The 25,525-nt window shown below is 40.7% G+C and overlaps 1 protein-coding gene across 1 annotated transcript in view; it reads left to right on the top strand.

Moving 5' to 3' along the window:
• Syt16 (synaptotagmin 16) overlaps positions 1-25,525 on the top strand; it is a 255,859-nt gene that overhangs the window by 110,833 nt on the left and 119,501 nt on the right. Inside the window, exon 2 of the mRNA XM_021201939.2 lies at positions 9,919-10,098. Coding sequence (XP_021057598.1) covers positions 9,919-10,098 — 180 coding nt within the window. The remainder of the gene's footprint in view (positions 1-9,918; positions 10,099-25,525) is intronic.

The following is a 25,525-nucleotide window of genomic DNA, read 5'->3' on the forward strand; positions in this document are numbered from 1 at the left end:
ACATCTCACCAGCCCAACTCTTGACTTCTAGAAGTGTGTGTATGTGCGCGCGTGTGTGTGTGTGTGTGTGTGTGTGTGTGTGTGTGTGTGTGTGTAGAAGCTAAGTAGATCAGATAAGCTAGGCTACTTAATTTTCAGAAGAAGATGGACACATTTCAACACATACATTACTATATTAAAGATAGCACTCCATGCACCCCCAAATGTATTCTTGAGTGTTTTGAGAGATGATTGGTTGCTAGTGACTCCATATGTTGCTATGGTTTATTTTGGAACATGTTAAAATCTCACTTAGGTTTCATTAAGCCATTCCTTCTCCCCGATTTTTTGGAAAGGTCTATTTTTTACTTCCAAAGAATTTGTTTGAACACGTAGTTAACTTATCTTTGTTAACTACTACTGGGACGAAGGTTTAAGTGGAGCTGCGCATTTGCTCACAGTATGTGGATATGAGTGTGCATACACACACACATACATACATACATACATATATACAGACATGAAATATTTCACAGTTTTATACATTTTTGGGGGAAATTGTTATTTCATCTATGAGGGTTATTGACCATATGTTATTTAATTAACTCCCAAATTTTAAAACCACAACACAATATCCTTTCAAAAATCAAAGATACTGCTTATTTATTTAGTTTTAATTGTAGAAGTATTCTATAGCGAAAAGAGCAGGTATTACAGCTCTTATTTGATGCTTTTTATTCTCTCCAATGTTACATGCAGGACATAGTTTGCTCTCCCTCTCCTTCCAGCCTCCCCCACACCTCACCACCTCTTCTCTCCCCCAGATCCACTCTTTTTCCTTTCATTTCAGAAAAGGGATTTGGTAAACATTAACCTTGGGGATATTCATATTCATTCATTCTCTCTCTCTCTCTCTCTCTCTCTCTCTCTCTCTCTCTCTCTCTCTCTCTCTCTCCCTCCTTTCTTTTTTCCATCTGATTCTTCTGGCCACAGCAAGTGTCAGGTTGTGATGGGCAATGAGGGCCATGAAGAGCAAACAATGGGGAGTCTTAAATTCCTCACTGAAGTCCAATTTCAGAGGGAGTGGGGGTTATAAACTAAGCTTCTGCCAAGGGTGGGCGTGGCGGAGTGGGCACAGGATGGCTTAGAGAGTACCACACCTAAGACTTAAGAAAGCCGGCAGAGGTGCAGCCAAAGCGCCCCAAACCCAGCTGTAGTCCCAGGGGCTGCTACCTGAAGCCCCATACTCTAAGGGCTACCACGCGATGAGGCGACTGTGGCTGGAGAGCAGGGTGGAGTGAGCAGCAGGTGACTGGGAGATGTCTCTGGTGCCCATTTACAGTTGTGCTCGTTGTGCCCACTGCTCCTCATGGGCACCCCTTCTTGACTCATGTAGGTGGAATGTGGTTAGATCCATCAGGGAGATGCAACCCAGTGCAACCTGAGTGTTCTAAATGGACGAGAAATTAGCATTAACATAGTAACTCAGGATGAAGTCCCAGTGGAGTTTCCTCTTTAGTACTTTGAGGTCCAAAAGGTATATCTAGAAAAATGTGGATTGAATGGGGGGAGGGGAGGGGGAGCCTGGAGTCTTGGTGACTAATTGCTGTAACACTGCTTGTCCTTTGGGCAGCTGTGGCAGCTTCATGATTTTTTTTTTTTTTTCACCACACACCAGAGTCCCTGCAGGATGACTGGATGACTTGGATGCTATAAGAACTGTACCACATTGTCTGCGCTGCCGTGGCTCTTGGGCCCACCATTCCATTTGAACCGCACATGCCTCTCATGCTGACTTTTTCTTTTCTTTTTTTATTTCACAAATGTGACAGGGGAGGGGCTTCTGGGTATTTAGGCCCCATATTCTATTTTAAGGCTGTATGTACAGTTTTCGTAATGTGTTCTTGGAGACCCAAATATTATCCCTGTCTATCTTTTAAGTGTCATAACTTTACTGTCCTCTAGACCCCAGCTAATTGTGCCCTGGCCTACTCTTTGGTCATCTTTCAGCTCTCCCAACAATTGGGAATTTTGAAGGACGTTTATCCAGAGCCTGGGGTGGCCACCATCTTGCATGGCTGTGAGTCCTTTGTGGTGGCTGTTGTTTTTAGTGAGATTTCTCATGCTTCCCAGAGGAGTGCTGAGAGACTAGGACTCTGATCTTGTTTCTGTTGTCATTGCTCAATTACTTCTGCTTTCAACCTTACTTTCTTTATTATTGTTTCGCTTTTTTTTTCCCAGTTCTTGTGAGTCAGATGGCTTTAGTTTGACCATGGGAGGGAATGTACAAGCATTTATTCAATGACTATGACACAAGAGACTTCTCTCTATCACTCTATGCTCTATCTGCTCCTTGGGCTCTTGCTTAAAAACCAACAGATGGAGCCTTCCAGTGGCTTGCCAGAGATACAGTTAACTTTGAGGAAGTTTTCAACATGAACTATGTGACCGAACTTCCCAGCCATCTGATTTCCAATTTAGTAATTACTGGAATAATTAGATGAGTTACTCTGCAGATGGCACTGAAGTTTCGTGACATATGTATCCTTGTCATCTACAGCAGATGATACATAGAATATTTGTTCTTCACTATGATATGATATATATGGTACAGAATGCCTTTAAGGTTGGTTTTTCTTTTTAAGCTTCTAATTTTGTGTGGACCCAAATGAAACATCAAACCTGCTTTGGCTTGCACTGTCAGAACCCTTGGCTTGCTGTGTTCAATGGTGCATGTTAACTGTAACACTGTGCTGATGATAGTTCTTATGAATCTTATAGCATTTAAATGCACTTATAATTTTAAACATTGAATAATAAAATTAAAGAATGTTCAAACATGAGGATCATCACTTATAACAAATCTTAGAAAATTAGAATTATTTTCCTCCATGTATTTCCTTCCAGTCTTTCTAAAAATGACACTTTTTAAATTTAAAGCTTATTTTTAAATTAAAATTCATATACTATAAAATCTGTACTTAAAAAAAATTTAAATTAAATTTGAGAAGAATTCTCTACATGTGTACTGTACACACACACACACACACACACACACACAATTTATTTTATTATAAGCAAGTACACAATCATGGAGAATAATAGGCCTTACAGGTCAAACAGAATGGAAATGGTATCAAACTATAGCAGTCAAGAACTAAGTCCTTAAAAACGTTTTGGTTTTTTTTTTTTTTCCAAATATTGATTTAATTTTAAAAACAAATACAGCTTAGCAACTCATTCTTTCTCAACTAGACAGTTCATCTGTGGTAGAAACATACATCTTTCCAGTCCCTTTCAAATCCGTAACCTCTTCTTTAGTCATTATTGTTTTACACACACACACACACACACACACACACACACACACACGCATATGTATATATACTGCTGAGTTAGAATTTATTTGGTGCTTCTTATATGTATATGTGCTTAAGGCTCACCTGTTAGGATTAGATAATCTGTCCCTGATGAGGTTGATGCCCCCTCTTTTGGCATCTGGGATGCAGGTCAGCTTTGTCTACATAGCTATAGTGAATTCCAGGTTGGCAAGTGTGGTTGAGAGGGAATGGCCCCCATAGGTGCATACATTTTAATGTTCAGTCATCAGGGAGTGGCACTATTTGGAAAGAATTTGGAAGCATGGACTTGGAGTGTTTGGAGGTGGGGTTGAGGTTTCAAAAGTGAAAACAAGGCCCAGAGTCTCTCTGCCTATGGATTAGGATATAGCTCTCAGCTCCCCAACAAAATGATTTCTTTCATAAGAGTTGCCCTGGCTATGGCATTTCTTCACAGCTATAGAACAGTGACTGAGTCAGCAAGGGAGAAAATATGAATGGCCAGAAACCAGGACAGGATAGGGGAAGAATTGGGTATGTAAAGAGTATTCTCAAAATAGATTATTTCCTTGACATGAAATTATTCCTGAGAAATTCTTTACTGCATACAATGCAATACGAAGTACTGATGAAAGGATCCTTCCGGTCTCCATCTGTGCCCTAGAGTTAATCCTATGGCACAACTCTCTGTACCTAAACAGCCCCACAACCCCTAAAGAAATCAAAGCAGTCATTAAACTCTCCCAATCAAAAGAAGTCCAGGACCAAATGGGTTTATTGAAGAATTCTATCAGACCTTCAAAGAAGACCTAATACCAATACTCTTCAAATTATTTCATGAAACAGAAGGAACACCACCCAATTTGTTCTATGAAGCCAAAATTATGCTCATACCTAAGCCACACAAAGACCCAACAAAGAAAGAATTTCCCCTATGAATATTGATGCAGAAATACTCAATAAAATTCCTGCAAACCAAATCCAAGTACACATCAAAAGGATCATCCATCATGATCAAGTAGGCTTCACACCAGGTATGCAGGGATGGTTCAATATACCGAAATCCACCAACAAAATCCATTATATAAACAAACTCAAAGACAAAAACCACATGATCATCTCATTAGATTCTGAGAAAGCATTTGACAAAACTCAACACCCCTTCTTCATGATAAACGTCTTGGAAAGATCAGGAATTCAAGCCCATACTTAAATATAGTGAAAGCATTATACAGCAAACCAGCAGCCAACATCAAACTAAATGGAGAGAAACTTGAGGCAATCCCACTAAAATCAGGCATCCTTGTCTAGTCCCTATCTATTCAATATAGTACTCCAAGTCCTAGCCAGTGCAATTAGACAACAAAAGGAGGTCAAAGGATACAAATTGGAAAGAAATAAGTCAAAATATCACTATTTGCAGATGATATGATAGTATACTTAAGTGACACCAAAAATTCTACCACACCAGAGAACTCCTAAAGCTGATTAACAACTTCAGCAAAGTGGCTAGATATAAACTTAACTTAAACAAATCAGTAGCCTTCCTCTACTCTAAGGATAAACAGGCTGAGAAAGAATTTAGGGAAATGACACCCTTCACAATAGTCACAAATAATATAAAATACCATGGAGTGACTCTAACCAAACAACTGAAAGATCTGTATGTATGGCAAGAGCTTCAAGTCTCTGAAGAAAGAAATCAAAGAAGATCTCAGAAGATGGAATGTCTCCCATGCCAACAAGTACTTGCTGACAGGAGCCCGATTTAGCTGTCTCCTGAGAGGCTCGATGCCCCCTGAAGGGGAATGCCCGGGTGGGGAGGCGTGGAGTGAGTGGGTGGATAAGGAAGCATCCTCATAGAAGCTTGTGGAGGAAGGATGGGATAGGGAGTTTCTTGGGGGGGGGGAGCAGGAAAGAGGATAACATTTGAAATATAAGTAAATCAAATATCCAATAAAGAAGAATTTCTGATTACCAGTTTGGGGAAAATGCCTCTACCTACTAGATGACCCAGGTTTAATCTCCGGATGTGAGTGGCAGAAGGAGAGAAATGATTCGCACTTGTCTTTTGACCTTCACACTAGCCCCTCTGTCATCAAGTACACACCTGATTTCATGTCTATAGCAAAGTTGTTAATGAATATAAACTAAAAACAAAACCAAAAAAAGCCGGGCGTGGTGGCGCACACCTTTAATCCCAACACTGGGAGGCAGAGACAGGCGGATAACTGAGTTTGAGGCCAGCCTGGTCTATAGAGTGAGTTCCAGGATAGCCAGGGCTACACAGAGAAATCCTGTCTCAGAAAACCAAAACCAAACCAAACCAAACCAACCAACCAACCAACCAACCAAACAACAACAACAACAAAACCCTCCTTTCTTTCAAATGAAATGTGAAACTGACAACACAAAACAGCCTCAAATTTCCACAGGAAATATAAGTAGACTCTGGCTCGCACCTTCGCTGGAGGAATGTCAGTAGGAAAACCAGGACCCCAAAACGTGAGCTGGTGTCGCTGTGCAACACTAAAGGTTCTCAGGTGGCCAAGGTGCATCCTAGGTGGATAACTGGCAGGCTGTATTCTGTGACACAGGTGCGCCACCGCACGGAGAAACCTGAAGTGATCAGCCTGGAAGTCGCTGTGCGGCACAGCGCGGCTTGCGGCAGGGGTGGGGCTGAAAGAACCGACGTTCCTACGGACTATTGGTGCCTGCAGTAGTCCATGGTCACCTGTAGTCGGTAGTGTGGGGAATCTGAAACCCAGAACCTGGGCAGAGTGCTGCTCACTCAGGTATTTTTGGGTATTCACAGGGGATGGCGTGTCACAGCTGGCATTAGGCGTGGACCTTAGAGCCAGGGTCAGATCAGAGCTGGCTCGACCATTGATTGGAAAACACCGAGCGTTCTCTCACTCCAGCGAGACATTCTTTTTCCTTTTTTTTTAAAAATTAATCATTCCATTCGTTTACATCTCAGATGATATCCCACTTTCTAGTTACCCCTACACCAACCCTCCATCCCACATCTGCCCTCCCCCTTCCCCTTTGCTTGTATGAGGGTGCTCCCCCACCCACCTACCCTCTCCCACCCCATCGCTCCAGCATCCTTCCCACGCTGGGGGATGAAACCTCCCAGGGAACCAAGGGCCTTCCCTCCCTTGCTTTCAGACAAGGCCATCCTCTGCTACATATGTATCTGGAGTTTTGGATCCCTCCAGGTACACTCCTTCGTTGGTGTAGACTCTGGGAGCACTGTCAGGCCAGCCTGTGTTGTTCTTCCAGTGGGGTTGCCACCCCACTTTGCTCCTCCAGTCTTTTTGCCAGCTCCCCCTCCAGCCCTCCCAAAGAACAGCCACACCAGGTTCCTTAGGTGGCTAGGATCTTGTCCCAAACTCACCATATCTTTAGTCTGTTTATCTTCTTGAACAGTATTCAGCTCCATTTCAGTTTCTGGCGCCCCTTTATTACTTGAACCATGCATTTTGTATTTTTCCTTTCTAAGCTTGTTCTGCTTGATGTTAAGAGTGAACCCCAGAACAGAGTCTATGCTGGAATTTTTTTGAGACTTCTTTTGTCAATGCGATTAATTGAAATCTATTTACATTACCCTCAGAGATCACCAAAATATCATAATAATAGGCAACATACTAAAATTATTCTCCTCTGAAGTCTCTTGAGCCAAGTCCCCACACTTCAAATCACCCTCAGCACCACCATCTTCTATGCTTCTACTATTACAGCCTATTAAGTCCTACTTAAAGCCTTCCACTGCTTTCCAAAGTCCTCAAATCCACATTCCTCCAAACAAAAGCCGTGTCAGGCCTATCATCACAATACCCTAGTCCCTGGTACTAACTTCTGCCTTTGTTAGGGTTTTATTGGTATGAAGAGACACCATGACCAAGATAATTCTTTTTTTTTTTTTTTAAGATTGAACTGAAATTTATTCAGAAAGTAACAAAATAGATGCATTGTAAATCAAAACTGTAGGATGTGAATGAAAAGGAAGTTGTGGAGGTTGTTTTTTTTTTTGNTTTTTTTTTACTTATTATTTTATTTTATTAGATATTTTCTTTATTTACATTTCAAATGCTATCCTGAAAGTTCCCTATACCCTTCCCCTGCCCCTGCTCCCCTACCCACCCACTCCCACTTCTTGGCCCTGGCATTCCCTTGTGCTGGGTCATATAAAGTTTGCAAGACCAAGGGGCCTCTCTTCCCAATGATGGTCGACTAGGCCATCTTCTGCTATATATGCAGCTAGAGACACGAGCTCTGGGGGTACTGGTTAGTTCATACTGTTGTTGAAATTGTGGAGTTTTAAATGGATTTTCTAACGAACAAAGTTAAAAATAAAGAAATTAAATATACGACCAGGTCATTAGAAATAAAATTACAAAATTAGCCCAATCAAAGTCAAAAGAAGGACATCCAGACATAGTGGCGCATATCTGCAGCCCATCATGTTGAGAGAAGAGGCTGGAAGATAGTGAGTGACAGGCAGCCTGCTTGCCCCTCCCACCTCCCATGATCCCACCCCTGTGTGCCTGTGTGTGTATGTGTGTGTGTGTGTGTGTCTCAAACTAGTAAAGAAATTGGTAGTAAGGGGTAAATGAATGGTATATATATATATATATATATATATATATATATATGAACAATCTACCATAAGCCGATTCAATGTGAATCAGTTATATATGCCTTTTACAAATTTAATCACACTATTAAACAGAATTTAAAGAAAATACAAGCTAGAAAAGACAAAAAGAACAAAAATATATAAATTCATACAGATATGATGAAATGTTTGCAATTCCAAAGGAAAATAATATATATTATATATGGTATATATGGTATATATTATATATATACACACAGATATATATATATATATATATATATATATATATATATATATATATATAGTAGATAGAAGAGACCATCTTTAAAATAGAATAGAATGCTCGATAGCTTAACAAAGAAGAATTGTAAAAGGTTAAAGTGCATAATCCTGCCCAAGGCAATTCTTACAGAAGCAATTGTTTAATTGGGACTAGTTTACAATGTCAGAGGTTCAGTCCATTTTCATCATGGCAAAAATCATGGCAGCCTGCCGGCTGACATAGTGCTGGAGAAAGAGCTGAGAGGGCTGTGTCTTGTTCTGAAGGCAGCCAGAAGGTGACTGTCTTCTGCAGGGAGCCAGGAGGCAACTGTGATTCCATACTGGCTGGAGCTTAGGCATAGGAGATTTCAAAGCCTGCCCCACAGTGACAAACTTCCTCCAACAAGGCCACGCCTATTTGAACAGAGCCATACCTCCTAATAGAGTCATTCCCTGTGAGCCACACATTCAAACACGTGAGTCTAGGGGGAGCCAAACCTGTTCAAACCACCACATGATCCATTCAAGAAAATGCCTGTAGGCAGGCCCAGCTACTCAGGTTTTAGTTGATTCCAGATAAAGTAAGATTGAAGTGGATGCTCACAGTCAGCTATTGGATGGAGCACAGGGCCCCCAATGGAGGAGCTAGAGAAAGTACCCAAGGAGCTGAAGGGGGCTGNAACCCTNTAGGTGGAACAACAATNTGAACTAACCAGTACCCCCNGAGCTCGTGTCTCTAGCTGCATATGTAGCAGAAGATGGCCTATTCGGCCATCATTGGGAAGAGAGGCCCCTTGGTCTTGCAAACTTTATATGACCCAGCACAGGGGAAGGCCTGGGACAAGAAGTGGGAGTGGGTGGGTAGGGGAGCAGGGGCTGGGGGAGGGTATACGGAACTTTTGGGATAGCATTTGAAATGTAAATAAAGAAAATATCAAAAAAAAAAAAAAAGATTGACAACCATGATTGACCATTATAATTTCTCTAATTTCCTCAAGTTTCACATACACTTTTCTCTCATGATTCACTCTTATTATTTCTTATGTAATTGACTCCTTTGTATATTAATTTCTAGACTTCTTTACTGAATGTTTTCTTGGCTTAACTGTCACAGGACTCTTCCCTGAGCTGAATCTGGTGTTCCTGTTTTGAGTGCTCATATCAAAATTAAAGAACTAAGTATCAAGGACTCTTTAAAACATGTAGAGTGCTGTAACCATCCTCTTGCATATTTGGGCCTGTAAAAACATGCCCAGGAAATGACTTTTCTTTCATTTGCCAACATAGAGGGATAGATCCTGAAACATCTGTCCCAAGTTGCTTAACCTGCGTGCTCCAGGCAGTTGTGTTTTATAGCAGCATTGGTTTATAGGACTGGCCAATCGTTAGTATCTCAACCCTTTTGAAGAATGTATTTTTATGTTTGCGACAACAAATACCCGGATCACAATAGGAGCAAGAAGAGTTGTATGTCATGTAGAAGAAACCCCACATGTAAAACCACAGGGTCTGTTACGCTACTGCCTAGCGAGGTGAACCCCATCACAGCCCCTTCCTTTCCCCTTAGTACAGATTTGGGACATTACCAAGAATCAGGCAGCAGAGCGTTCATCATTCGAAGGAGTTTAAGTGCTGAATCTATGTAGTTGTGAGAACCAAAAGTTGGGTCCCTATAATAGTGGTGACTTGTTTTTTCCTCTTGTGTTTTCTTCCTAGTCACTCCCGAAGCCATTGGCTTCCTGTCTGCCATTGGGGTCTTTGTTGTCCTTCTGGCTGTCCTTGTCCTCTTCATCAACAAGAAGCTGTGCTCTGAAAACCTAAGAGGGCATCCACACCCGGAGCATCGAGGGAAGAGAAAGCACTCAAGAGATAAGACTGGGGGCCGCACGGGAGCGGGTAAGCACCATGCTTTATGTTTTTCCTGAGCCCCGCAACCTACTGCTATTTGAATGGGCTCCAAAGTGGCACTTTTCCCAAGGTGGCCCCATAAGAATTCACAGTTGAGCTGGCCAGCAAAAGCTATGGTAGACGAGGTAAATGGCATCACCAAAGGATACATTAGTGCTTCCTGTTGTCCTTAGACTTACCTCCACTCTCCATATTCTCTGCTCTTTAAATCCTCGGCTTGTCTCCTCTCTCCCCTCATTTAGTAATCCTGAAGGAGGAAAAAGTGTATGTTGATTGTCAAGAATCTGGAAGTGTTTCGCCTTCATGACATTGAAACAATACTGACTTGTTAATGGCTTAGATGTTTTTGAGGTGGTCAGTGTTCAAGGACCACTCCCACCCTGGAACACAGCACTCTCTTTTCCAGAAAGAAAATCTCAGTTTCTCTATCTAACTCTAGCTGATGAAGGGGAAGTCACATGAAGAAGTGACTCCTTGCTCTTGAAGGATATATATTTTTTCAGCTTTCTAAGTATAGAATTTAGTGATGAAGGACACTGTCACAGGTTGTCAACACAGGGTCCAGGTTGTCATCTAGGGAGGTTAGACAGGGAAGGGCAGTTCTCTTGTTCTTAGTAGCCAGATCTGAGAGTGCCCCTCAGGGTATGTGTTAAGGCACAGCTTTGTATGCTCTTTTGTTAGGTCCAAAGCTGTGAGAACACCTTTCAGTTCCAAGCAAGCCATGGACCAAACAGAACATTTGGTTCATTGATAGAGCAGCCTTTTTAACCACAGATAGTTCAGCTTTTTTGATGGTAGAGACATACTTTAGAAATTTAAGTGGGCCAGTTATCTATTGTTTCATGACTGATCACTCAAAACTTGATTGCATTTACATTTACCTCAAACTATATATTTTTGTAGTTTGGAAACACAGAGTAGCCTGGTCAGGTGTTCTAGATCAGGGTCTCTTGGGAGGGTGCAGGTAAGTCAGTGGGCAATGATACTTCCAGAGTGGCCAGAGGCTCAGTTCTAGTCCTCCAGGGCTCCTTGATTTTTCAAGACAGAGCAACTGGTTTCTGAGCTCAAGACTCACTGAGAGACAATAGCAGCCACATTTCCCCCTTTACAACCTCATCTACGAAGTCATACATTGCCACTTCTGTCTGCTTCTGTTTTTCACTGATTCTAGTCTATGTCCAGAGGACTGGGAACTAGGCCTCACCTTTGGAGGGACAGAGTATTGAAGGGCACATAAGCATGTTTGAGTCACTGCAGAGTTAATCAAGGGGAAGGAAGCTGTAGTCGGCAGCTGACTGGCACTTCTGCAATTGTCTTGCTCTTTTGAACTCCACTCGAGGCACTCATCTTTAGAAAGTGGAACAGGATATTTAATGGAGCTTGTCATATAAAATCGAGGACTTGTGGTTCCTTTAGCCACTACTGTCCCAGCTGGGTCTAGGTTAAGGGAGAAGAGCTGATGTTGCTTGGTCATAGACTAGTAAGGAGGCAGGATTCAGAATGATCAGAATTGACTGTCACTCCAATATGACCTTGGTGAGTTAAGCGAATCATTCTGACCTTCAGTCTCTTTATCTGCATGTTGGGATTATTGGACGCTGGCAGAGTTGTCTTAGAATGCAAGATGTATTTTATAAAAGTGCTGGTGTGGCGTCTATGCTGATGGTCCTCATGGACTATGGCCATTGAGCAAAGAAGCAAGACTTCTGATAAGACGATATACGTCAACACATCCCATTCTTTACTTAAACTGGAAGACTGAAGTTGATGGGGCGTTTTCCTTTGCAAGTAATGAAGACTAGAACTCAGGCTGGAGCTGTTTAAAACACCCCCCCCCCTTTTTTTTTGGTCTCAGATCATGGGTTTGTTCATTGTTGTTGTTTTTGTTTTTTCGAGTGTTCCAGGGATGATTCTAAATTATACTTGCAGATAAGTTGAGGTTTTGAGATCATGAAACAAGAGAGCACAAAAGCATTGGAAAGCACTTGCCTCAGACGAGGGCGGGATCAGCAGGAGGGAGCTTTAAAAAGAGCCGATTCTTCAGATGACAACCCCGAAGAAGCAACCACCCTTTTTTGACATCTCTCCCCTGAAAGGTTCATTATCATGGATCAGAAGCCATTGGAAAACATGCCTCTATTCCACATTTTACCTAACCTTTGATATTTTCGCTAATTGTCATCCTCAGTGCACTGATTTCTCAGTGAAGCTGGGATGTTCCTAACATATTTTGACAAATGTTAAGGAAGGAAGGCAGCCTCATGTGGTGGAGGGAAGCATGGGGCAGACACTTGGAGCTTACTTTGCTGCTAATTGGCCACAGTATTTTGGGAAACCCACTTCACCTCTCTGGGTCTTAAGTCCTCATTTGCAAATTGATAAGTCTGGACTAGTTTCTCCCAGCTCTCATTCTGTGATCCTATTCGGCTCATAGGGTTACCATAGCAACTTCTGGAGCTCTGTGAATGGAAGAGACCTAATAAGAAAGATTAAACATCAACTAGGCCGTCCTGCTCTTACACTATGCTGTATGAAACCAAAAAGTTGAGGAATAAAAAGATGGCTTTAATATCCATGACTAAATAACTGTTCTAATCTAATGATATGAGGAAAGAGTTTAAAATAGGGAAGAAGTCTCTTAGCTCATCTGGTAATGTGAGAGATGAAAAAGCACTGATTTGTTTTCTGTATCTACTGTGCAAAATAATTTGCCTGGGAAATACCGTATGTCTTCTTTTAGGTTATGTATTTTTCCATAGCTAGAACATACCTATCACTGTATCTGGAATTAGAAAGGGGAAGACGAGGTGGATTGGTGTCTTCCTAGAAACGCAGGTAGCAGCAGTGATAGCTGGCAGCTGACATTTATTTAGCACTTGCTGCTATCATGGACCTCCTCAGTATTCCATGCATGCTATTTGCCGTCTTTATTTAAGGCGCTGTGTGGATCATTGGTAGTGATTTTTTTCTTTTTTCTTTTTTCTTTTTTCTTTTTTCTTTTTTCTTTTTTCTTTTTCTTTTATGGCAGGGGAGATATCACTTAGAGCAAAGAAGGTTTTCTTCAATTGTGAGTTAGAAAACTTATTGAAAATAACCCCCTTCCAAGTCTACATGTATGTCTTCATCCTTACCTGCATCTCTGAGGTCATTTCCTGGTCTAGCAGAGATCCACGACTTATCCCAGTAAGCCCTTCTACCTGGGCTATTATGGCTGCTACTCTTTTTCTTTTTAAAAATTGAATCTATACATTTGAGTTATAGTATGTTCAAATACATATTTCCTATGAAGTAGTTCAACGAGTAAGTCCTACTATCATCTATTTTATGGGTGAGGAAACTGTGGTTTACTAAAATGGATGTTTATTCTAAGCTATTGATCGGCAGAACTCAGACTTAAGCTTGCCTAACCGCAGAGGCAGGACTTTAATTTTCTGTTTTTCTACTCTCTTCACCTCCTCAATTCAACTCATCCCATCACATTTTTACAGTGAACACGGGTGCAGTAGAATTTGGGCAGGTGGGTTTGGGAGTGTATTTCTTTCATGCAGCTGCTATTGCAGATGGCTGTATACTTGTTGTCTTTGTGGAAATTCGCTCTGGTACAATTCCAGATCTGATCGTGTCTGGAAGTTAGGATGCTCACAGGGCCACTCACATTCTGGAGGCTCCAGGGAGGAGGCGGCTCCTTATTCCTCTTCTCGTCTGGTGGGTTGACCTTGGCATCCATTAGCTTGTGCTTGAATACTCTAGTCTCATCTCCCCTCTTCACACCACCTCTTCTTCTATAGTTCTGTCTTTAGTTTGTCACTTGTCATTGTATTTAGTCCTCGCTATGATAACCCAGGAAGCTTATCTCATCTCAAGTCATTAATGACATCAGCAGATCTGCCCCATATTTTTTTTTCAACTAAAGTAACATGCCCAGGTTCTAGGGATATGAATGTAGCATAATTTTTGGTGGTCCACCATTCAATTTACTGTAGGTTTTCAAACAGTGAAATTAAGAGAGTTGATTATGAATGGAACATATGACTTTCTTTTTACTATTCTCTAGTAATTGTTCCCCACACTACTCAGGCAGGGTTAGTAAGGTTTTACAATGAGATAGAACAATCGCGTATTAGATGGTTGTTATATAGACTATGGCTAGGCATCAGAGATTGCAGTTCAAGGTCAAACTGAGCTGTGCTGGATTCTAATCCTCAAAAGCTTTTTACAAAAGCTATTACCCAAAGTTCACTGCAAACTAGTTAAGAATAGGGAGTGGCAGCAGCAGGGGAAGGGATGTGTAGCTTTAAAGAATCCCAGATGTTTTAAAGATGTTGAGGTGAGGTGGGGTACCCTGATAAAGGATGGAAGATGAACATTCCCCACTGTGTGTGCTTCTGTCCACCAGTGCCTGTAGGGACCTTCAGCCATACTGCTTCTGTCTTGTCTTGGACAGTGAGAAAGGTATGTTCCTTACCTGCATGTAATACATAAAAAATGAGTTTATAAATTTAAGTAACGAGTATTTGTGAGAATTCAAGATTAGCATAATATAGTTGTCTTAGCATATTATTCTATTGCTGCAAAGAGACACCATGACCAAAGCAATTCTTATAAAGGAAGACATTTAATTGGGGTTGTCTTACAGTCCAGAGGTTTAGTCCATTATTGTCATGATGGGAAGCAGGCAGACATGGTGCTGGAGAAGGAGCTGAGAGTTCTACATCTAGATTGGCAGGAATCAGGAAGAGAATGCTACACTGTGCCTGGCTTGAGCATCAGAGACCTCAAAGCCTACCCCCCCCCCCAAACCCCCAATGACAGACTTCTTCTAACAGTGCCACACCTACTCCAATAAGGCTACATCTCTCAATAGTGCCAGTCCCTATTAGTCTATAGGACCATTTTCATTCTAACTACCACATTCTACCTCCTGACCACCATAGGGTTGTAGCTATATCATAGTGCAAAATGCATTTAGTACAACTTCAGAAGTCCTGGTTGGCCTATAATAGTCTCCACTATATAAAATAGTCGCAACTGTTTACAAGTACAAAGTTCAAAGGTTCTTCTGATACTCATGCAATCCCTTAACTATAATCCCCTGTAAAATCAAAATGAAAATAGCAGATCACATATTTCCAACATACAGTGACAGGATATGCAAGACCATTACAAAATGGAGCAAAGGGAGCATAGTGAGAAAATACTGTATCAAAGTAAGACTGAAAACTGGTTGGACAAGCCCCAAACTCTGGATCTCTGTGCCTGATGTCAAAGCTTTCTTCAGTTCTCCAACTCCTTTCAGCTTTGTCGACTGCAGCAGAGTTCTTTCTTTTGGACTGGTTCTACTCCTAGTTGGCAGTTTTCTCCACATAGTCCACAGCTCTGGCATCTCCAAAATTTTATGGTCTTCAAGCCAACTCAGGCTTCATCTTTACACAATGGCCTCTTTAGGCCTACATGAAGGCCACATTTCCCAATAGTTCGGTCCCTATGAGCTACTATGAGCTATGAGGCCATTTTCATTAAAACTACTATATATCTTCCTTATTTTGAGAATTAAAGTTTTCTGTGAACTTGTCTAAAAAAGAAGCATGTGGCTATCTCAGCTATGTATTTAACTAGAGTTATAATGATTATTCTAACAGCTACTGTTTTTCTTTTATGCCAAAATAAGAAAAGGCAATGAAAAAATTTGCAGATTTGAATCAAAATATGAGACATTCATGAGAATACAAATACATAGATACATTGCTGGGCGTAGTAGAGAACACCTGTAATTCTAGCACTTCTGAGGATGAGGCAGGAAGGTTGGGAGTTTGAGGCCAGCCTCGGATTCACTGCCAGATTCTATCTAAAAAAACTAAACAACAGAATAAGAAAGCAAAGCAGACAAGATGTAACTATATAGTGAAGTGACCAATATATATTCATGGCTTTCCTCTTTCAGCCCTTTGAGATGAAGAGGGACATGCAAGCATGTACCCATCTAACTAGCACTCACTCTTCACATTTCAGATTCTTAGTATGGTTGGTGAGTTAGATATAGTTGTGTGTGTGTGTATGATCTTTACAGGTAATGTAGGAGCAGAATGATTCGTAGTTATCTTGCTGGAGTGTTTTTTGTTTTTTTTTTTGTATTTTGAGTATCAGCATCTAAGTTTATAGGTTTCTTTTGGGATATCCTACTCAGGTGAATTTTAAATAAATCAAATATTTTATAACCCATAGAGGCCCAATATTCTTCCATTCTTCTTTTTCTAAGAAGATGATTAAAAGCTATGCATGCTAATGAGGTACATTTTGGTTTTTTTGGAGCCAGGGTTTCTCTGGAACTCACTCTGTAGACTAGGCTGGCCTTGAACACAGAGATCAAACTACCTTTGCCTCCTGAGGACTGGAATTAAAGGCATATGCCACCAATACCTAGGAGGTACATTTTTAATTTACAAATTTAGGATTACATATGATTTTTGAAAATGACGAATTGGATAATTGTTTGAAAGTTGAGATCTTCTACTTTTCTAAATCCTCACTTTTACTTCTTTGGAAGTATGAACTATTCCCTTCATCATTCTCGGGTCACCCTTCCCCACCAGACATATGCAAAATAAGGCCAGATATGTTAGCAAGCTAAGCTGCATGGTCTTCTCTCTTCTAATTTCGTTTCCTTGACTTGTAGAATCCGCATATCTGTCTATGAAATGCCTTTTCATTGGGCTGGAAGTTTCATATACTTCCACCAAATACGGGAGATGGAAATAGTTGAGACTTGTGAACCTGGAAGAAATACAGCAAAGCTTATATCTCATTGTAATGACTGCTGACTTTTTTGGGTGACTTTGAGACACTAATTATTGTGACTTGATTTTTGGTCTTGTACAACGGAAAATTATCTAAGCTTGTTAATAGCTCAGATGTGGCTGTCATAGTATGGCTAATCGAACTCTGTGTATTTGGTGGGTGAAAATTCCAAAGGAGTCAGTTGAGGGTTGCTGCTCGAGGATACTCATTGCATTCGTGTTTATTGGGACGCTGTGTCCAGCAACATCCTATACTATGTGCTGGACGTGAAGTGGCACAGAGGAGTCATTAATCTTTTGAAAATTATGTTTTTAGTGAAGACAGGTAAAACTAAAGAGGCAAATAATTGAAATAATTATAGGTTATTATAAATGGGATAAGCACATTAAATAAAGACTAATTGATGAGATGAAATTTCACATTAAATGGGATTATAAATATATTTTTTAATGCTGTATAGAATACCTAAAATGTCTAAGCAGGCCAGAGTTGAGTGGTGTGTGTGTGTGTGTGTGTGTGTGTGTGTTTAGGGAGGTGGAAGAGAGCGGCAGGAAGAAAGAGGAGTTTGCAAGTTCTACGTCTTCAGGGTATGCTGCTTGACTGGAAACCAAGGAAAGACTCAATGTTACAGTCTTGCCAGAAGGCTGTTGGCTGGCAGAGTTCTTTCTTCTCCAAGCCTTTGCTAAATTCAAGACTTGAAGTGTTCAGCTCTGGCTTACCCACAGCAGAAGACAATCTGCTTTACATCAAGTCCGTCACTTTGTATATCAGTCTCAGACAAAGAGTGCCCTTAAGAAACACCCGGAATGATCTGTGACCAGTATTTTAGCACAGTGGTCCAGTTAACTTGACACACACAATTAGCCTTCACAGGAATTTACCGTCTGTGGTTCTGTTCTTATTTCCTCCAGTGAATTTGTCAGAGAGGTTGTGAAAAGGTTGCCACTAAAAACCTTTATTAGAAAAATGTTCAGTCATATAAGAAAGTAGAGAGAGAATGATACACAGACCCATGTGCCTGTCACCCACTGCTCACGCTCAGTAAGAGTGATGATTCATTTCTGAATTATACTCTCTGTCTCAAGTTCTTTCTCTCACTTTTCCCAAGAGGTGATGTTCCCTTAAATTCCCCATTCCTTATATCTCCTTTCTTGCAACTTAGAAAGCAGGCTATACTCATCCAGGCCGTGAACTTGTTCTCCAGCCAGCTGAGTTTAGAGATGAAAGCATGAAATTGGAAAGTTGGGAGGAACCGTGACAGATCTGGGCACACTTACAGTTGAGCAGCCCTGCTTCTGAATTATTTACATAAGCTTACATGGTGAGTTACCTTAGAAACAGATTCTTCTTGTGGCATTTGTGCTTCCTCTGTGATGCCAGCTATTAATAAAAGCAAGCCTGAAGCTCTTTTTTAAGTATGGATTGCTGCTGGAAATGTTTAACAGCCATGTGTGAGAACTTCCTAAACACCACGGTCTCAAAAGCTGCAGATTTCCACCATGGTTTTCCATGTTACCAATAACTGTATAACATATGGGCTCATGTGTCTGATGTACAGAATTCCATCTTATTTTTAGCAGAAACCCTGGAGCCCTTTCTGTTTGAAAATGGATATAGCATGGAGTTTCACTATGGTGAGTTCTAGACAGCTCTATATAAGCTCTGATTATGCATATGGACTCACCCCATAATGTTTGTTGCTTGGCTGATGGTAGCAGCCCAGTCTTGCAGTAGACATCACAGGATGAATAGGAGGAGCCCTTTATTGCGCATGTTTTTGTGAGAGTTAGTGTTCACCTACTAGTTTTAATCAGAGGAGAGCCAGTTACAATAAATTAAAAGGTTTGATTGCCGACATTAAAGAGTAGTACAATTAGAACCATTGTTCTCTCTTTGACATTTCCAGAGAAATCTCACCAGGTTACAGACAGTCTAAAGGACACCATGAGGCTGCTTTAGTTACATTTGTCACAGGATTTTGGATTTCTGTGATTCTCTTGTCAGCCAGGCAGTAGTGCTCATATGTATTTGAAAAAGGCATATGCTTTAAATCTTTTAAAGGATCATTTATAGGTAGGCGTCAAGGAAAAGGAGTTATTGTTTGACTAGAATAGAGTTAGTAGAAAAGATCACTGCTCTAGCATAAAGGTGGGTGTCTGGGACTCCACACGCTTCACTGTGTGAGTAATTTGTTTTAAAGGGATTATTGAAGTAGCTGGTTTAAAACTCTTATGGCTTGCTTATCATGACAGATTAAAATAAATGAAAGGGTGTGTCTCTATAGTTACTCATTAAACTATTTACATTCTTCTAAGCCATGAATAAGGGTCAGAGCCCTTCTTCATAAAAGTTCTCCTTAGAATGGAAATCCTGTGATTGCAGGTTGGATGATTGACGTTTAATGACAAGATGACAGATGTTTGAAGTGTGTGCATTTAGAAACTCCAAAAGCATTTTCTTTTTTTTTATTATTATTATTTTCTTTATTTACATTTCAAATGCTATCCCGAAAGTTTCCCATACCCCTCCCCCCACCTCTGTTCCCCTACCCACCCACTCCCACTACTTGGCCCAGGCCTTGCCTTGTGCTAGGTCATATAGAGTCCAAAAGCATTTTCAATCTTTATTTTTTTTTATAGTTTTTCTACTCTGCATCCTCTAAACAGATCTTAAAACTTAAAAACAATTACTATAAGTGGCAAAGAGGATTCTTGTTTGCTTAAAACCTGCATGTACTAGGTTTTTTTTTTCCAGCAAAGTCTTGGTAGAACATTAATTTATAATTGTCAATCTGTAAAAGTGTAGGGCATTTGATAGGAGAATGGTAGGAGGAACCTCTGAGCACTTTGAATATTTAAAATTTGTTACTACGTTTATGTGTGTGTGTGTGCATGTGCGTGTGTGTGTGTGTGTGTGTGTGTATGTGTGTGTGTGGGCATGCACACATGCACATCTTCATGTATGTAGGCATGTGTGTGTTCATTTGCACCTATATTGTATAGGTAGTGCCTGTGTGTGCACATGTGTGTAGTTCAGAGGACAACCTAACTTTCGAAAGTCAATTCTCTCCTTCCTACATGTGGGTCCTAGGGTCTTCAGGTGCCTCTACCAGCTGAGCCCTCTTGCCTGTTCTTACCTTGACTCTTTTCTAGAAAGATCTTCATCTCCATTTGGGGTTTGTTGTTGTTGTTACTTAATTACGAATGTTAAAAAAAAAAATCCCTAAAGACGCACACAACTGTGACAAACATAGAAGACTATGATTAGTTAGCCAGATTTGAACCATTCGATATTTTTTTTCTCCAAATGAAAGTTAAAAAACTAGATAGCTGGGGGAACCAATTGCTTATGATGTGTATGCTCTTTGGAATGAATCTTTCCAGCAGGGAGTGCTTGTTTTAGGTTATATAAAGGCAAGGCCTGGGCCAAGTAGTGGGAGTGGTATAGGAAACTTCCCGGATAGCATTTGAAATGTAAATAAAGAAAATAATAATAATAATAATAATAATAATAATAAAGAAAGCCTTTGATCTTTCTCAGTCACTCTGTTACCCTCTGTTCCCTAGACAGTAACGCTCATGACAACTGGACTTCATGCCTCATTGTTCTAAGTCATAAACCTTCACAATGCTTGTAGATCTTATTTCTCCTATACTTCGCCCTTGTGGTTAAAGTCCTAACTCATATTAGTTCCATTTAGAATTTTCCCATGGAAGCTGAACCTCTGTGAGATTTTGTTCAGAGTGAGGGCTGACAGGAAATACCCTTTTCATGTGACACAGGGATTTCCGGTCATTACCTGCTCCTTTGCAGGACTCAGGGAATACTACACAGTTCTGTTTGGAATGAGAGGTTTATAGTTAGCTGGTAGGCTCTCCCTCCACCCAGGAAGTGGGCACAAGTCCTGATTGAGTGTGAGTCGGACCATATGAATCATAGAGCTATTTGATGCCCTCAGCAAGCCATAGTCTGTGACTTTTTTGTGAGAAACTGGAAGACTTGAAAGAGGAAGAGAGGGAAAAGGCAACTGGAAGGCATTGTGGGAATAAAATAGAACTATAGCTAGCATTTTATTTTAACTGAATAGATGCAATGATTGTCCATGTGTATGTGCATGCGTACATGTATGTATACTTGTTTTAACTGAATTGATGCAGTGTTTGTATGTGTCTATGTGTATGTATATGTGTATATGTGTATGATGTATATGTATAATGTAGTATATGTGTATATTGATATGAGGCCATATGTATATAGTTACTTAAGAGACATTTGGCTCTAGTATCATACTCAGAAAACAGTGCTTCACAGTTCTCCTGTGGAATCTCTGCCAGTTTCAAGGAGAATGTAAAAGCAGTGTCTTTAAATGTTCTTTGGGGCCACCTTGTCTGAGCAGACCCGAGAGACATTTTGTACCCCCTGCCTAGCCTACTTCTGTTTGTAACCACAAAGATCCCATTAAGGCTGCTGATTCTGATGGGATCTCAGGGGAATCTGATTATTAATGCTTGCCAGACGCAAAAGCATTGACATTGTCATGTTATTAGCATCACTATCCTAAGAGCCCAGGCATCAAGGACGCCAGAAAACCTAATCTTCACAACTGCTAATGAAGGAGATAAAATGTGTAGCAATAGTCATTTTAGTAATGACTGATTTTACTATCTGCTTGGGTTGAAAGCTTGCATAAACAACTGAGAGGAAACGATGGGAAAAACACCAAATAGTTGTTAGCATTGATTTAGTTTGAGAGTTTCAGTTGATACCCTCATTCAGAGACATGAGGGGATCCAGGATGAATGAGACTGTGGGACTGTGTCCTTTGACCTTGTAGAACATATAGTCAATGGGTTAGCAATTGTGATGGAATAGATTTCTGCTTATGCATGAAAATTTCATTAGATGAAAGATTCATGTTTCCCTCATTGCAAACCTAATGGAAGGAGGTTAAAACCTGTTGTATAATTGTTGGTCATAGAGTGTCTTTCAGATGCAGACCGACTTCAGCCATCTGTGTTGCTATATCAGTGACAATGGGAACAGGGGCTCACTGAGACTCTAGGTATGAACATCATCTTCAGGAAGCAGCTTGTTCAGCCAACAGTTTGAAAATAGTGTAAAATTAAAAGAAAACTTATTTGTAGTTCTAATAGTTTCTTGATTAAACAAATCTGACTCATGTAGGCCAATCTGAATACAGTTCATTTTGATTCAAAACTTACTTCTTGACTAGTTGCTATCATTTACTCTATTTGGCAAGTTCCAGAAATTTTAATAAGTTAGTTTATCTGTATCATAGATATATTTGACCCAAATGATGTGTTGGGTATCAACAGCAATAACAAACCCAAAGAATGGGGCGGCAGGAAGCGTCCCCAAACTCCGTTGGGATGCTATGTTCATGGACTGTCAGAGGTTGGCTGCTGTGCTTCTACTACTTTGGGGAAGAAACGAGAGCCTCCATACAAGTCATCACTGCTTATAGATCTAGGAATGGCACGTGCTACCTCATCTGTCTAGTGCTGCTTAACGTTGTTTCTTGTTTTTAAATTACTTAGTATGGTGCAGGCGGTAGAACCCAGCATGTACAGGGACACACTTTACCTGACACCTTGAGGAATATCCCCCATCCTTTCCTAAATATCTCATCAAAAAAAAAAAAAAAAAAAAAAAAAACCCAAAGCAAGCAAGCAAACAAACAAAAAACAAATCAAGAAAAGAACAAACTTGTTTTTATTTATTACTGTCATGTTTAGGCAGCACTAGTTTTCCACAGAAGTGACTGTGAGCATTATGATTCTGGGTAAGGAGGATGTATCACCTCTTTCGTTTTTTTAGACAATAGAGGAGTAAACCCAAGTCCTGAGAAACTCAGTGATGTGACAAGCATAGGATCCGAGTGTCTACTGTTCTTACTGTGATGGGGTAGTGACTCTCCACACTGTAATGACTGCACAGTCTGTAAGGTGAGGTGCTCTCACAAACTGGCTGTGAATCTGAGGAAGAGCTTTGAGGCTTTAGCTGAAAATGTTAGTTTTCAAAGTCTTAAATCCTTACAAGTGGAAAAATATAACAGGCTATAGAAACACAACAAAGTGCGAAGTGAATGAAGCACATGAAATACATTTTTGTGTTTCTATAGATGCCTTAGTTAGGGTTTTATTGCAGTGGTAAAACACTGTGACCATAAACTTTGGTGGGGGGAGTAAGTTTACTTATAATTTTCAGGTCACATGCCATTGATGAGAGAAGCTACGGCAGCAACTCAAATAGGGCAGGATCCTAGAGGCAGGAGCTGATGCAGATGCCACGGAGGGGTAGGGCTGACTCTTGTGTTCCCCATGGTTTTCCCAGGCTTCCCCATGACTGTTGATTTTTTAAAATATAAATTGAAAAACAATTTCGTAATTTTTGATATTTCCCCTCCCCAAATTCCTCCAAGAAAACCCCACCTACATACCTACTCAATTTTGTGTTCTACCTCTTACTCATTCTTTAAAAAAAAATAAACAAGACAAAACAAACAACAAGAAAGACACCCAAATCCACAAAAGCAGAAACCCAAACATATAAGCAAAAGACCAATAAAACAAAGAAAAAAATGTCCAAACAATACAAAATGAGACAAAACTCTACAAAAATACTACCGAGTTTGTTTTGGGTTGGCCAAATACTCCTGGGCATGAAGCCTACCCTGATGTGTGTTAATATACTCAGTGAGATTCCATTGGCGAAAACTAATTTTTCCTTTGCCAGCGGATATCCATTGTAGCTTCTTAGGTCTGGGTGGGATCTTATTATGTTCACTTCTCTCTCAGTACTGGGACCTCATTTAGCTTTAATCTCTGTGGGTGTCCTCTCTCATGTACACCAGGACTACCTGTCCAGGGGTGGCACCAGCCATGGTAGGCTATGTCCTCTTGTATAAATCATTAAGAAAATGCTCCACAGGCTGCCTACAGCCTACTCTTAAGGAGACATTTTCTCAATTAAGATTCCTCCTCTCCGAGGACTCTAGCTTGCATCAAGCTGACAAGAAGCTAGCCAGCACAATAGTGATATGTGTTCAATATTCAAAAATATTGATTGCCTGTCCTGTCACCATCAGGTACTCTGCTGCATGCTGATAGCACAACAAAGACAAATATCAACCAGCTACTGGACTTCATGGAAATCCTAATTTATTAAAGAAAACAAATGTGAAAAGAAATAAGTCACCAGCAAGTGACAATTATATATGATTAAACTATAATGTGTGCTATTAAGAATAAGAAGTACTAATCAATCCTTAAAAATGATCAGTGTTTTTAACCATTAGGGAAATGTAGGTTAAAACTGTGTTAGAGGCCATCTTACCCCCAGCAGAATAGCTATTATCAAGAAAATAAATGAAGAAGGCTAGTGAGAATGGGAAAAGAGGGACTCTTCCACACTGTTGGTGGGAAAGCGAACTGTGTCATCACTTGTCAAAATGGAGGTTCAAAAAAAAATACCTTAAGGTAGACCCAGCATATTAGTTAGACCACTCTTCAATATACACCCAAAGGACTCTAATGTCAACATACCTCAGAGACACTTGCATGTCCACATCTATTGCTGCATTATTGACAATAGCCAGGAAATGGAGTCAGTCTCTCAACAACCATCTACTGTTGTGGTTTCTGTCACCATAGGTCACTTTTCCAATGTAGATGCTCTTCAGCAGATATGAATGGATAAAGAAAATGTGGTACACACACACACACACACACACACACACACACACACACACACACAGAGGATGGAATTTATTCACCCATAAAGAAAAGCAAAATCTTGGTATTTGCATGAAAATAGATGGATCTGGAAATAAATCCACTTAAAGAAATAAGCCAACAGGTGGGGTAGGATGGTAGGATCAGGTATAGGAAGAGACGGGAGAGAAGTCCAGAAGGTTAAAACAATGAATAGAAATATGTGGCTGTGTGTGTGTGTGTGTGTGTGTGTGGTAGGTAATGGGGGGCACTAGAAAGTTCCAGATTTCAGGAAAATGAGAGGTTCCCAGGATCAGTGGGGATGACATTAGCCAAAATACCCAACAGAGGGGAGATAGAACCCACAGAGACCACCTCCTCTACTAGGCAGGCCCCCAGTTGAGGGATGGGGCTACCCACCCATCTCAAAAATTTTAACCTGGAATTGTTCCTGTCTAAAGGAAATGCAGGGACAGAAAAGGAGCAGAGACTGAAGGAAAGGCCATCTAAGACCATCCTACCTTGGGATCCATCCCATATACAGACATCAAACCCCAACTTTTGCTGATGCCAAGAAGGACCTGGTATAGCTATCCTATAAGAGACTCTGTGAGCACCTGACTAATATAGATGCAGATATTCACAGCCAATCATTAGACTGAGCCTGGGGACCCCAATGGAAGAGTTAGGGAAGGACTGAAGGAACTGGAGGGGATTGCAACCCCATAGGAAGAACAACAATATCAACTAACTGGATCCCCCAGAGCTCCCAGGGACTAGCCACCAACCAAAGAGTAAACATGGAGGGATTCATGGCTCCAGCTACATATGTAGCAGAGGATGGCCTTATCTGTCATCGATGGGAGGGAGGCCCTTGATCCTGTGGA

The sequence above is a fragment of the Mus pahari genome, chromosome 7 (genome assembly GCF_900095145.1).
Source record: "Mus pahari chromosome 7, PAHARI_EIJ_v1.1, whole genome shotgun sequence".
NCBI lineage: Eukaryota > Metazoa > Chordata > Mammalia > Rodentia > Muridae > Mus > Mus pahari.